At 39.0% G+C, this 14,521-nt stretch overlaps 1 protein-coding gene across 1 annotated transcript in view; it reads left to right on the top strand.

The window, feature by feature from the left end:
- Nucleotides 1–2,405: 2,405 nt before the first annotated feature.
- The window catches only part of LOC134660209 (uncharacterized), a 64,342-nt gene continuing 52,226 nt past the window's right edge, over nt 2,406–14,521 (top strand). Inside the window, exon 1 of the mRNA XM_063515934.1 lies at nt 2,406–2,907. Coding sequence (XP_063372004.1) covers nt 2,730–2,907 — 178 coding nt within the window. The 5' untranslated portion in view covers nt 2,406–2,729. The remainder of the gene's footprint in view (nt 2,908–14,521) is intronic.

The following is a 14,521-nucleotide window of genomic DNA, read 5'->3' as shown; positions in this document are numbered from 1 at the left end:
CCCCCCCCATTTGAAATGACGTAATTTATGAATAGCCCCTAGCGGGGTTTATCAATAAATCAAATCATTGTAGGGTAATTCGCCAACAATTCGTAAACGGCCACCATAAACAAAAAATTAACTAGTATAAGGTGGCCAGTTATTCAAACCTTATACTAAAATGAATTCTGTTTACATGTGAGTATAATTAATTTTTAGTTTAGGGTGGCCAGTTGTTGGCCGGTGGCCAATTACTGGCAAGTTACCCTATCGATTTTACACAAGTTTGGGAACAAATCAAATTATTTTATTAAATATTTTGATTTGTGTTTTTTAAGTAGTCACACTACTATATATAAATTGTAAACTGAAATATATCGATTGTCGATCGATCGATTATGTATCGATTTTAGTTATTATTTTCTATGATCGATGTATTTCCATTTCTATAAGTTACTCTAAGTCGTCCATGTATTCTTGTATAATTTATAATTAAGTTATTTTTACTAAGTCTGTATATATATACCGAAAATTAACAATTAATGATTTAAAGATCTTAGTATTATTTGGTTGTTTGTTAAAATGTTTATAAAGGTCCAATGTATTTTATGTCAATTTGTGCAAGTGTGTTTTTAAAGACACTGAATTAAAAAAATAACTAGGTCCCTAAACCAAGATTCAATAAGTTTTGGCGACCCAGGCGCTCATAAATATCTGAGCAAAATATAGTATTCAAATGATAGAATATCCAAGAATTCATTGACCTGATGATGGTAAAAGTATGGTACCGAAATTAACTCGAAATCACAAATATACTGTAAACTATTTATATTACTATTTCCATAGGAAATGTAAAAAATATACAAGCAACAAAATATACAAATATACCTACGTTATACAAAGTAGTTTAATGAAATAAGTTTGACAACTGTCAAAAGGATCCTTGTGATGCTAAAATCCTATTTTATTCGTCACTTCATTTTTCAGATACATACCAGTGTGCCTACCACCAGTTTGGCACTGATATAAACGCTATCGACAACGTAACTTGCTTTCTGTGCATCTCGCTCGTACTCGCATATTAGTGCGAGCAAGATGTGTAGAAAGTAAATTACGTGGACGTTAGCGTACATATCAGTTTTGACACGGTCAGTGACTCGTGGTACGGGTACAGTACCTTAGAATTAATACTTTGAGCATTTTTAAAGTATTTAGAGTCTGACCAAGCTAACTCTGCGCCAATTTTGACAGTACAGATTGTGCAAGTGTTATTTTAAACGTCATAATTTCAAAGTTTGACGTTTAAAATAAATTTACTTTAATAAAAAAAAAATTAAAGCATTATAAGCTAGGGGTCCTTTTGATTTGGACACAGAATGTGTGTAAAATGATAAAAAATTACTATTTAGGTGATGTTGAGTTTTGTAATAAATAATTTTAGTTACCTACGAAAGTGTTTTATTCGCTGCTAGCTTATGCCCCTAATGATGATTATAAAAACTACTATGTCACAGAATAAATAATAGTACTAGGTACAGAAGATTCACTCTCTAACAAAACGCTTCTATTACGACAGATATGACCGCTAGGTGGCGCAAGCGCGAGCAGGCGTCCGTTCCGTAGCGGTGGGCGGCAACTGCTATGGCTATACACCAAAATTGGTGTGGGCCGCATGTACTTGTAGCGACGCGACGAAATCGCTGAGTGAGCCACGCCTGCCTATGTCCTTTCCCGATCCTCAAACTATGTCCATACCAGTAGGGTTTGCAATCCGGATCCGAAATGTATGCAATTATCCGGATCTGGATCCGGATCCGCGGATCTTCCCATACATTTCGGATCCGTCGTGCAAACCCTACATACCAGATTTGATCTTAATCGGTTCAGCGGTTTAAGCGTGAAGAGATACAGACATAATTACTTTCGCATTCATAATATTTTACTACAGATGAAGGGGATGTACATTTTTTTCGCCTACCGCGAAAACCGAAATTCGCAAATTGTGGGGATCTTTCTCTTTTACTCTCATTAAGGCGTAATTAGAGTGACAGAGAAAAATGCCCGCAATTGACGAACTTCGATTCTCGCGGTTGTAACCCTGCATGGAAAAGTACCCTGAGTTTAAAACAAAGTTTATAAAGTACCCTTCTCACTACACAAACAGCAGCTGCAAAAAAAATGTTATAAGCGCCATCTATGGTTGAGTAGCTGAACTGTAAGAAACCTAATGCCCAGCTAGGTTAGGTACGGCCGGATAATCGTTTGAGATTTTGGAAATTTGTTTTTGTATTTTACATGTGTGGCTTGTTTATTTAATATGTAATTTTATAATTTGTTACAAAAATACATTTTGTTTTGTTTTGTCAAGATCTAGTCAAGAATCATGTTTTAATATTTTTATTATATCTTCATATGGTATCCCTAATCACGAAAAAGCACCCCCTAGCGTGCAAAATCCGAAACCTTCCTTTTGTCTCCTTCAATCCAATATGGCGGTAAACGATGTATGAAAGGTGCAGAATGTTATGATTTGAAACGAATAAAAAAAATAGTAAAATAGCAACGAAACCCGTGAAATAAGCGCTTCTACCGGTGTGTTAACGACAAAACACTGTTAATAATACAAACGGATCAATATTCAGTGACGTGTGTGTGAAAAAACGTGTTATTTATATTTGTGAAATATTATTTTCTGTGTGGGTTTTCGCTAATGCATCACGGTGTATTGCTATGTGACAGAAAACGTAGATATGTCTGCCGATGCTGATAAGGAAACGGCATGTCCGAGTGTTAGTGCAAACCAGAGTGGCGGGGAGGATTCGACGGAGGAAGCGACCAAAAAGAAGAAATCCTCTCGAAAAGTCTCTTTTCCTGATGAAGAACACCTTGTCACTCAGTATTTCGAGCCTGCGAACCCTTGGCACAATGGTAAGTCTTCGATTTTGGCACAGCATCAAACTTTTATTGAATGTCATATTTCCTTGTTTTGGTGGGGATTGCCTTCGATTTTGGAGTAAGTTTATGTAAATAACTTACTTTATACCACTCCTTATCGAAATATCTACAGAACATAATAACCTCTTGTCATAGAGAAGATAAACATATAAGTTACATGTTTATCTTAGGTTATAAATTACTTATAACACTTGGTTTGATTACCCCAATAAAAACTATTCTATGCTTAATATAATTTATTTTTCATATAACTTAAGTATCAATCTCTTAATTTTCATAACAACACCCCGAATCTTACTAATATTGTAGGTTTTGTTATTCTATTATTTATATTTGCAAAGAAATCCGCTTACTTATCACTAAGGATTATTAACATTATAACATTTGTTTATCATGGTGACTATGCCTTGTACAGTCAGCAGCAGAATTTGCTAAGCGGGCGAGGTGTTCAAAATTACCTTAACACACTCTTATTCTCTTAACAATAAAGTCGCGTCAAGATAATTTTGAACACCTGGCCCGCTTAGCAACTTCTGCTGCTGACTGTAATAGCACAATTTCTAAGGTGTAGTTCAAATCATGTGTGCCGTTTTCAAATAAACAAAACTTATTGCCAATAAGTTGTTATACTTGTTATCACCATAGATAGGTGAATTAAAAATTGTCTGTATTGATTACCAGAAGCCTAGAAATGCATAGTATAATATCCAAAAGTGTTATTACTCTTTAATAAATTCTGTTGAATATAACTGTATATTGTGCTAAATTTTACTGACAGACAGATCTAATGACCATTGAATGACTTACATTCATATTTTGTTTACATTCTACTCAATGGGATGTACAGTCAAGTGCAAAAATATGTGTGCACACATCATACTCAAAAATATGTCCCATAGCTCTTATGTCTGTAAAATGGAACAAAATCGTAACGGATTGGTATCCAAGAGGTTACACACTGAGCCAGAGGAAACCTCGAACAAGATGGGAGGATGTACTCAAACTCACAGTGGGCCCGAACTGGAGAAGAGTGGCCCACAACCAGACCCCAATGGTAAGAGCTGGAGGCCTTTGCCAAGCGGCACACTGAGTTAAGAGATGTACTCTTACTCAGAATAAAAGGGCTTAATAGATAGAAATCGATAATAGATAGCTCTTATGTCATGTCAGCGAGTTATGAACTATGGGACATATTTTCGAGTAAGTTATATGTATATGCACCCATATTTTTACACTTGACTGTACAATAGTATTTGAATTTTGATGGCGTTGACGAGACCGTTTCATATTTAACAATTTTAACGGGGTCCCGTTGTTTCCCATAAAGTTTTAAGTCCTAATGTATTGTTTATCATATTATTGTTAGTCATAAAAATGGAACCGGTAACATTTCAGGATTTTCGTTAGGTTATCCTATAGATAGGTTAGGTTAGATTTGTTTTATGGCAATCCTGAAAAGTGACTCGTTTCTGAACCAAATGAATTATGACTAACGAAAATAAGGGCAAACAATACATTATGGATTAAAACTATTTGGGAAACAATAGAGACCCAATTTTAACACACACAGGTATCAGTGAAACAAAATGGGTCAAAATGATATAAAAATAATAAAATCATTTATCCATATACATAGGTGTTTATATACATGTGTGTTGATAGATGGCAGTAAATTTACTATGTCAGGACCCCTCTATACTATTTATTCTCTTTGTTTTCAGCAAAGACATGTAACTTTCGGGTTTACAAGTAAAACTGTACCTATGTGTGGTGACCTCATGCTGTAAAGTTTTAAACAATTCATAATGCGGTGTCTGTGTAAAAAGCAGTAAGATAGGACCATGTCGCAGCGAGACGTGAAATGTAAACATCTGATAATGTCAGCTGTCTGGACTGGACCTGTTATCAGTGCTCTTATGCTAATATTTACTCGCTCTTCCTATACGTATTATACACTTTGCATAACAGTAGTATAATATAATAATTAATAAGTCATAATAATAATTTCCTCAATACTCATTAAACAAAATTTTGTACTTGTTTTACGAACTATTTTATTTACAAACTACTTTCCTACTACTTTTTTGTATCTAACATGTAAATAATATGGGACTTGTCCTGAAATGAATCATATTCATTCATTTATATTAGGTATCATATATTAGATTTTTTCTTAACCAAGTTATTTTTTAATATAAATCAATGTGATATTTTCAACCAAAAGGTACCACATTGTCAGTATATCAATAGGATTGATTTCAAATTGAAGCTTAATAGCGCCTTATTGACAACCGACAATAAGTACCCTTTTGGTTGAAAATGACACAAATAACATCATCCACACATATGACTAACAATTGTAAAAATGTAAACCTAAAGGCTTCGTCACACAGGCGCGTATTCCGTGCGGCGCGTGAGCGGGGCGTGAGCGTAATGGGGTTGGCAACTGTCAAAAGTTTTTTTATAGATGGCGTAAAGATTGCAATAAGTCCAAAGTGGACGTAAACTAGCGTAATGCCCTACAATCCCTACATGATGACTCCTCTGAGAGTGCCAGTACAATTGGTTATCACTACATAGTATAAAACAAAGTCGCTTCAGGCTGTCTGTCTGTCTGTATGCTTAGATCGTAAAAACTACGCAATGGATTTTGATGCGGTTTTTTTTAGGGTTCCGTACCCAAAAGGTAAAAAACGGGACCCTATTACTAAGACTTCGCTGTCCGTCCGTCCGTCTGTCACCAGGCTGTATCTCATGAACCGCGATAGCTAGACAGTTGAAATTTTCACAAATGATGCTGAAATAAAATAAATATTTAAGGGGGGCTCATACAACAAACACGATTTTTTAGGTCTATTTTTTGTTGATGGTGCGGAACCCTCCGTGCGCGAGTCCGACTCGCACTTGGCCGGTTTTTTAAATAGATAGAGTGATTCAAGAGGAAGGTTTTTGTATAATTTGTTAACCCGTGCGAAGTTGGGGCGGGTCGCTAGTAAACGTTATAATACTCATATTGTCTCCGCTTGGCCTCAGTGGAAAGGCAGCCTTATTTCGTCTCTGCCTGGTCGGATCACAATTGAGCTCTCGCCAGGCGTGGCTAACTCCGCAATTTCGTCGCGTAGCTACAAGTACCTACGAGTACATGCGGCCCACATCAATTTTGGTGTCTAGCCATAGTAGTTGCCGCGCACCGCTACGGAACGGACGCCTGCTCGCGCTTGCGCCACCTACCGGTCATATCTGTCGTAATAGACGCGTTTTGTTAGAGAGTGAATCTTCTGTACCTACTATTACTCTGTGCTCTCGCGCTAATGATGGCTAGTTAATGAATAATGATTAATAATGATCGCTTAGGTTTGATTTAGCCCGGAGACTGCGTGGCATGCAAACTTGGCAGCGTTTCAATTTATACTGACGTTGTTGTGGATTGGTTCATGTTTCACATTTCATTGTAACTTTGTCTTCATGTTTCAAATTTCATTGACGACTGGTCTGGCCTAGTGGGTAGTGACCCTCCCTGTGAAGCCGCGGTCCTGTGTTCGAATCCTGGTAAGGGCATTTATTTGTGTTATAAGCACAGATATATGTTCCTGAGACTTGGGTGTTTTCTATGTATTATATATATCGTTGTCTGAGTACCCACAACACAAGCCTCCTTGAGCTTACTGTGGGACTTAGTCAATCTGTGTAAGAATGTCCTATAAAAATTATTTATTATTATTTATTTTATTTGTTTCCTTTTTGAAAGTGGTGGCTGAGTGGATCTAACTAATGTCAGACTTTCAATCAGGAAGTCGTTTCAAAATCCTGGCTCGTACGTCGTACAGTCAGCAGCTATAGTTGCTAAGCGGACGAGGTGTTCAAAATGATCTTGACGCGACCTTATTGTTAACATAATAAGAGCGCGTCAAGGTAATTTTGAACACCTCGCCCGCTTAGCAACTTCTGCTGCTGACTGTGACAATGAGTTTGGAACTTATGTTGGGAATATAATTTTTATGTATGTATATACTTTATTGCACAGAAATAAAAACACGAGAAAGTTAAAGAGTAAATTATTCGTCACACAGGCGCGTTTTCCGGGCGGGGCGTGAGGGTTTTATATGTACTCTTAAAAGCGGCGCGCCCAGCTCACGCGCCGCTCGGAAAACGCGCCTGTGTGACGAAGCCTTTACTGGAGCGCACGCGCCAGTTCAGCATAATCCGACTACACGAAATAATCACCTCAACACAACAAAGTGCCAAAACACCTCTCCGCGATAATATAGGAAAATACCGCGTTTACGCCTAAATATACATGTTTTCGGGAGAATTACTCATCTGGCCGTACCGTCGCCCACACTGTTAACTGTACATCAGGGGACTTTATTCCTTCTGTAATAAGACTAATAAGGTCCACCGGTGTACAGTTAGGAGTGTTGCTGGCCGTACTTGACGGTTCTCTGTGATAAGTGACCGTGATTATGTTGGGATGCGGTCATGATTGTAAACATATTATAGGTATTGCTATGTACAGTCAGCAGCAAAAGTTGCTAAGCGGGCCAGGTGTTCCAAATGATCTTGACGCGACTCTATTGTTAAGAGAATAAGAGCGCGTCAAGGTAATTTTGACCACCTCGCCCGCTTAGCAACTTCTGCTGCTGACTGTATAGTCGCCGGGAGATATATCTGTCATGTACACATTTTATTGTATGATTAAGACGAAAAGGACCGCACAAAATCGCGTTTTCATACAAACGTAGTCCTCATTTTCCTGATTCCTCCCTGGATCTCCGCCATCGACAATAAGGTCCCTTTTCATTGATAGTGTCCCAAATAAAATGGCCCATATACTTCTAGACTACGGCACAGAATAAATAATAGTACTAGGTACAGAAGACTCACTCTCTAACAAAATGCGTCTGTTACGACCTGTACGGTTACCATCAGTTTGTCACTGACATAAACGCCGTCGAGAACGTAATTTACTTTCTATACATCCCGTTTGCACTAATATGCGAGTGCGAGCGAGATGTATAGAAAGTAAATTACGTTCTCGACGGCGTTTATGTCAGTGACAAACTGATGGTAACCGTACAGGACAGATACGGCCGCTAGGTGGCGACAGCGCCACGCGCGGCTTATGGCTAGCCACCAAAATTGGTGTGGAACGGATGTACTTGTAGCTACCTGTAGCAAAGCGACGAAATCGCGGAGTGAGCCACGCCTGACTAAGCATGTAAATTCGCAGGTGGCGTACAACTTGTTTACCAATCATTTCTCTGCAAGTGAAATGAACTGGTTATAACCGGATCCGATTAGATTATCTACCGAATTATTCCGATATGCGGATATATTTAGACGTGGAACAAAAACTGTACATGACGACCGGTCTGGACTATACTTCGTTTTTAGGGTGCCAAATGGCAAAAAACGGTACCCTTATAGATTCGTCATGTCTGTCTGTCTGTCCGTCTGTCCGTCCGTATGTCACAGTCACTTTTCTCCGAAACTATAAGAACTATACTGTTGAAACTTGGTAAGTAGATGTATTCTGTGACCCGCATTAAGATTTTCACACAAAAATAGAAAAAAAACAATAATTTTTTGGGGTTCCCCATACTTAGAACTGAAACTCAAAATTTTTTTTTCTTCAAACCCATACGTGTGGGGTATCTATGGATAGGTCTTCAAAAATGATATTGAGGTTTCTAATATCATTTTTTTCTAAACTGAATAGTTTGCGCGAGAGACACTTCCAAAGTGGTAAAATGTGTGTCCCCCCCCCCCTGTAACTTCTTTAATAACAGAATGATAAAACTAAAAAAAATATATGATGTACATTACCATGTAAACTTCCACCGAAAATTGGTTTGAACGAGATCTAGTAAGTAGTTTTTTTTTTAATACGTCATAAATCGCCTAAATACGGAACCCTTCATGGGCGAGTCCGACTCGCACTTGGCCGCTTTTTTTAGCATTAGAAAGAAGATAAGCGATCTTGACATGTCTTTTAATTGAAAAACGCTTTTTGAAAATCAGTAATCAGTAACTATTGTTTATGAAAGCTGAAGAATATAAATGATCGTACCTATTAGATTAATAATTGTTACATATTTGCCGTGACTTATTTTTAAAACGTGTTTTTCAATTAAAAGCGATAAGACCGCCTGTTGTTTACCTCTGTCTTCATGTATTATTTGTGTTTCCATGTACATTTATTCTGAGGTTGTGCAATAAAGAGGATTTGTATTGTATTGTATTGTAAAAGACACATCAAGATTGTTTACCTTTTTTCTAATGCTAAAAAAAAACTATAGGGGTAGTGGGGTTTTTTTCTAAATTTTAGACCCAGTAGTTTCGGAGATAAAGGTACGGAGCCCTAAAAAGTGCATTCATATTTCCGAATCTGTTATCCCAATTCGGTTCGGAGTCCTGATCAGGAAACCAAACGTCTGCAGCCAGCCTATTAGTTGCTGTTTGTTAGTACTCCGGCACACCCTGAGGGGCTACCGCGAAAACCGAAATCCGCAGATTGCGGGGATCTTTCTCTTTTACTCCAATGAAGGCGTAATTGGAGTGAAAGAGAAAAATGCCCGCAATTTGCGATTTTCGGTTTTCGCGGGCCCCTCTGTAATCTCTGTATGTATTATGGTTAAATGAAAGGTATTGTGTTGCCTGATGTTGAGCGGGTAAAAACATGACCCGCGTCCGCAAGGTCGGTTAACCAGCTCCGCCGCCGCGCTGTCTGCGCGCGCGCACCAGCGGTCGACAACTTTCGGCTCGCTTTATAACATAAAAAAATCGCAAGATATCACTCATATCTTAATCTGACACGCTCGAGTAACTACAAAAATCGCCTCTTGGGCTCCACTACCATAATTAGAGTCCGCAGCAAGCTAGACGTTCCCATACAAACGGAGTTTCGTTCTCATTAAAAAAAAACTACGTGTTGGATTGTAATGAAACTTAGCACATACAATGACATGAGGTATAACTAATTACAAGCATAGATATACCTTATCCTATTGTAAGTACATAGTTTCAGACATTGACTTATATCTCAGGACGGGCCTTACGGGCACTAAAAATGGTACTAGTCTAGCGGTGTTACCCACAAATTCGAGCCAATCATGCCGTCTAACGCAACTAGTTGCGACCAATCGCGTGCGTGATGCGAACTCATCAACCAATCGCGTTGTAGCGGTGTCACACCACTGTATGTACTGGCCCCATTCATGTGCCCCATTCTTATTGCCCGTAAGGCCAGACCTGAGATTTACGTCAATGGTTTCAGAGCAATCTAATAGCTAGTCGTTTTAAAATGAGAGCGTAACTACGTTTGTACGAAGAACCGAGATTGCTGCGGACTCTTAACCTCTATCCGCCCAGAGACCTATAAAAAGGTCTTCGGTTCCATTCTAATTTGAATCTTTGCTTTGACAAATCAAACTTGCATTTTTATTGGTAAGTTTTGACGTCTGGACGTCTGGTAAGTTTTTTGAAATGTACTATATTTTTGACCAAAAAATAGTTGGCAACCCTAGGCTAGAGGTTAATATTCTTTTCATCACACTCGCTCAGTAAATATGGAATTGCACGCAGGCTTAGCGGGAGGAATAGAAAAAGCGTTTTCCCTAGGGAGTAATGAAGTTTCTAGGACCATAATTAACAGTTTTTTGTCTTTATACTTCATTTTTGTTTCGCAAGTGGGATGAAAAACATTGTGTGTAACTCGGGGCGTAATAATATTGCAAACTCGAGTCTATAAATCGCTCCGGCAAGCCGTCGCGATTTAACTTACTCTCGTTTGCAATATTTAACTTACGCCCCATGCTGCACAATGTACTATAATAATTATACAGCGTGACTAGGAAAGGTTGTCGACAACCTCCACTATAATAATTGACCGCACAAATTACGCTCGCAAGTATATTAATAGTGCTACATAATTACCCGCTGTTCTATCAAACTAGTTGTTCGTGGATTGAGGATAACTACTGCATAAAAATGTATAAGTATCAGATATCAGCCATTCTTGTTACTAGGAAATGGCGGCAAATAATACGAGACAAGACGGTATTTGTATAGTTTTGAGTAAGTTATAATATGCACCCATATTTTTACACTTGACTGTACAAAATGGGTAGGAAATTAAGTCTTTGAAGATCAAATTGTGTAAAAATATCCATACTAATATTACAAATGCGAAAGTGTGTCTGTCTGTCTGTTACCTCTTCACGATTTAGTTGAAATTTGGTATAGAGATAGTTTGGTCCCGGGGAAGGACATAGGGTAGTTTTTATCCCAGAAGTCATCCTTTAAGGGGGTGAAAAGGGGGGTGGAAGTTTGTACGGGGAATCGATAAAAAGCAGATTGTATCAAAAATAAGCTACCCAAATTACTAACTCCACGCGGACGAAGTCGCGGGTAAAAGCTAGTTTACCATAATGTCATTATCCAGAGATCGGTCGGTGAAGGAAAACATCGTAAGGAAACCGGACTAATCCCAATAAGGCCTAGCTTCCCCTCCGGGTTAGAAGGTCAGGCACTTCAGGCAGTCGCTTTCGTAAAAACTAGTGCCCACGTCAATTCTTGGGATAGTTGTCAAGCGGACCCCAGGCTCCCATGAGCCGTGGAAAAATGCCGGGACAACGCGAGGAAGAAGAAGAATGCCAATGTCCAGAGAGGAAAATGGGGACTACGTTTGTGTGGGTCATCCACTATCCTCTCATCATTGCGGACGATGGTACATTTCCACCGGTTTTTTGCCCAGTAATTAGCAGCGACCTTGACAATGTGACTGTCAGTTGACGTGTGTGGGTTGAACCGTATTCTGTTTCGAGCTTATGAATATTTGTGTTGCATATTCTATTTCTGTCGTTTTAATTAGTACAAGTGTAAAAATATGGGTGCATACAACTTACTCGAAATATGTCCCATAGTTCTTATTTCGCTGGCATAATGTCTAATATGTCTATGGGTCATATTTTTGAGTATGATGAGTGCACCAATATTTTTACACTTGACTGTACATTTTTAAAGCATAGACCAGTGGCGGGCAAACTTTCCTCATGAGGGGCCAATACTTGAAGGAATTTCAGAGGAGGGCCAGATTTACAGCAAAAAGGTATTTTTATTATATCGCTGGTCATATACACATTTTTTCGAAGGACCCGCGGCGGGCCGGATAAAATCCTTTCGCGGGTTGGATCTGGCCCGCGGGCCGTACTTTGCCCACCACTGGCGGCACTGGCATAGACGGTGACCATATTGAAAAAAAATGTTAAATAAATAAAATGAAATGTATTTACGGTTATAGTATTTTATGCAACCGTTGTTTAAGAGAGGTCAAAAAAGGCGAGTGGCGTGAGTAACAATTTGAGGCCAAGCCGAAAATTGTTAATAAAGACGCCACGAGTATTTTTTGACTCTGTTAAACAACGTTGCATACAATACTTTTTCTACGACCCAGCACTTACTTTGAAATAAAATTGTAAATTTAACAAATATTTTTCATTCAAGAAGTAGCAAAGAATGGAGGGTACGGGCGGGAAAAGAATGAATGAAATAAATAAAAACATGTCTATGGTTCACTCATCTGTCATCTCTGACAATTAAAATTAGGTTGGCAACAATGTATTTCGTACAATATTTTTTAAATGGTGATTACACGAAGTATCGTAAAAGTGCCAAAAAGATACTGCGTGTATGCACAAATACTTTTTTGGGGAATAGACTAAAGACTTGTCTTGACAACTATAAGATAGGGGTTTAAACTTTAAAGGTGTGTTCACGACCCTTTAAATGACAAATAAAAGCACGGGAGTAGAAAAAAGATTCTTTCGTCGCTGTTGCCGACAATATCCACAAAGACCTTAAACTTTCAGACATATGATATGACAAACACACTAACACCGCTCATAAATTCCGTTATATGTGGTATGGAGCAACGACTCTACCCCACACTAAAAGGACTTATCTCCAAGCCCTAGTAAACACTAAGGGCCATTCTAGTTATACCTAGGAACGCTAATGAAGATTTATTTTAGCATTTATGGTCGCGACAATTTCAGCTCCTATTTCTAGAATGCGGGTAATGCATTCCTGGTGTGGCTTGCAACAGGGCGTCTCGTAAATATTGTGTTGTCGGCAAGTCATAACTTATGATTATGACTCTTGAGTAATTTATTCATAAAACCAATTTACACGTTACGATATAGAATTAAAAAATATACAAATAAATTTGAACATAGCTTTATCAATAGAATCCTGTATTTTTGCATGGGGTTTTGAACAGCGCGCCAAGCGGTACGTTCTGGAAACTGAAAATTCCATACAAGATGACACTTAACGCAAACGCGTACGTAACGTCACGCTATCGAATGAAATTTACAATAGGGGTACTGTCGTAGGTATAGGGACTATCATTCGTCGCGTCACTACAATACAATACAAGTACATGCGGCCCACACCAATTTTGGTGTCTAGCCATAGTAGTTGCCGCGCACCGCTACGGAACGGACGCCTGCTTGCGCCTGTGCCACCTAGCGGTCATATCTGTCATAATAAACGCGTGAACCTTCTGTACCTAGTACTATTATTTATTCTGTGGTGAGACTTGAGAGGTATTAGTTTATCTTTTACCCTTAGCGACAGGACATGAGATCATCGCGCCAATTACTATGAATTGACGAGGTTTTGTCTAACGATGGCAATAAATTATGATCGCCGGCATGCGAGTGATGTGTGCTCGCTAACTGATCAGTGAGTAGGTACTAGGTACCAGGGATGTTGCGAATATCCGCATCCGCAACCGCGGAACTTCCGCATTATTTTCAACATCCGCATCCGTATAAAATCGATGCGGAGTTTAATGCGGATGCGGATGTGGATGGTCGGTACAGGAACGTCTTAGCATCGGCGTAAGTGCTAAAATGCTAGGTAATTTAGTCATAAGCCAAAAAAAACTATTAGAAATGAGCAGCCAAGCGTGAGTGGGACTTAATGTACGGAACCCTTGGAACGCGACTCCGACTCGCACTTGGCCGATTTTTTGAAATCTAAATCAGGGATCGGATACCGGTATTTTTTGTATGGGAACGGAAACGGTATTTTTTCGTTCTTTGCTAATTACTTCATTTCTAATTGGGCAATCTAATAATACGAAGTCGTACCCTAAAAACACAACTGAGTCCTACATTTCGAGTATAAAATAATTCGAAAAATATGGTTATTTCTAAGTTTTTGCAAAAAACCGGTTCCGATCCCTGATCTAAATTACTCATCATCATCATCTTCCTCGCGTTGTCCCGGCATTTTGCCACGGCTCATGGGAGCCTGGGGTCCGCTTGGCAACTAATCCCAGTAATTGGCGTGGGCACTAGTTTTACGAAAGCGACTGCCATCTGACCTTCCAACCCAGAGGGTAAACTAGGCCCGTATTGGGATTAGTCCGGTTTCCTCACGATGTTTTCCTTCACCGAAAAGCGACTGGTAAATATCAAATGATATTTCGTACATAAGTTCCGAAAAACTCATTGGTACGAGCCGGGGTTCGAACCCGCGACCTCCGGATTGCAAGTCGCACGCTCTTACCGCTAGGCCA

The sequence above is a fragment of the Cydia amplana genome, chromosome 26, assembly GCF_948474715.1.
Source record: "Cydia amplana chromosome 26, ilCydAmpl1.1, whole genome shotgun sequence".
NCBI lineage: Eukaryota > Metazoa > Arthropoda > Insecta > Lepidoptera > Tortricidae > Cydia > Cydia amplana.
This window is presented reverse-complemented; position numbering and strand designations above follow the sequence as displayed.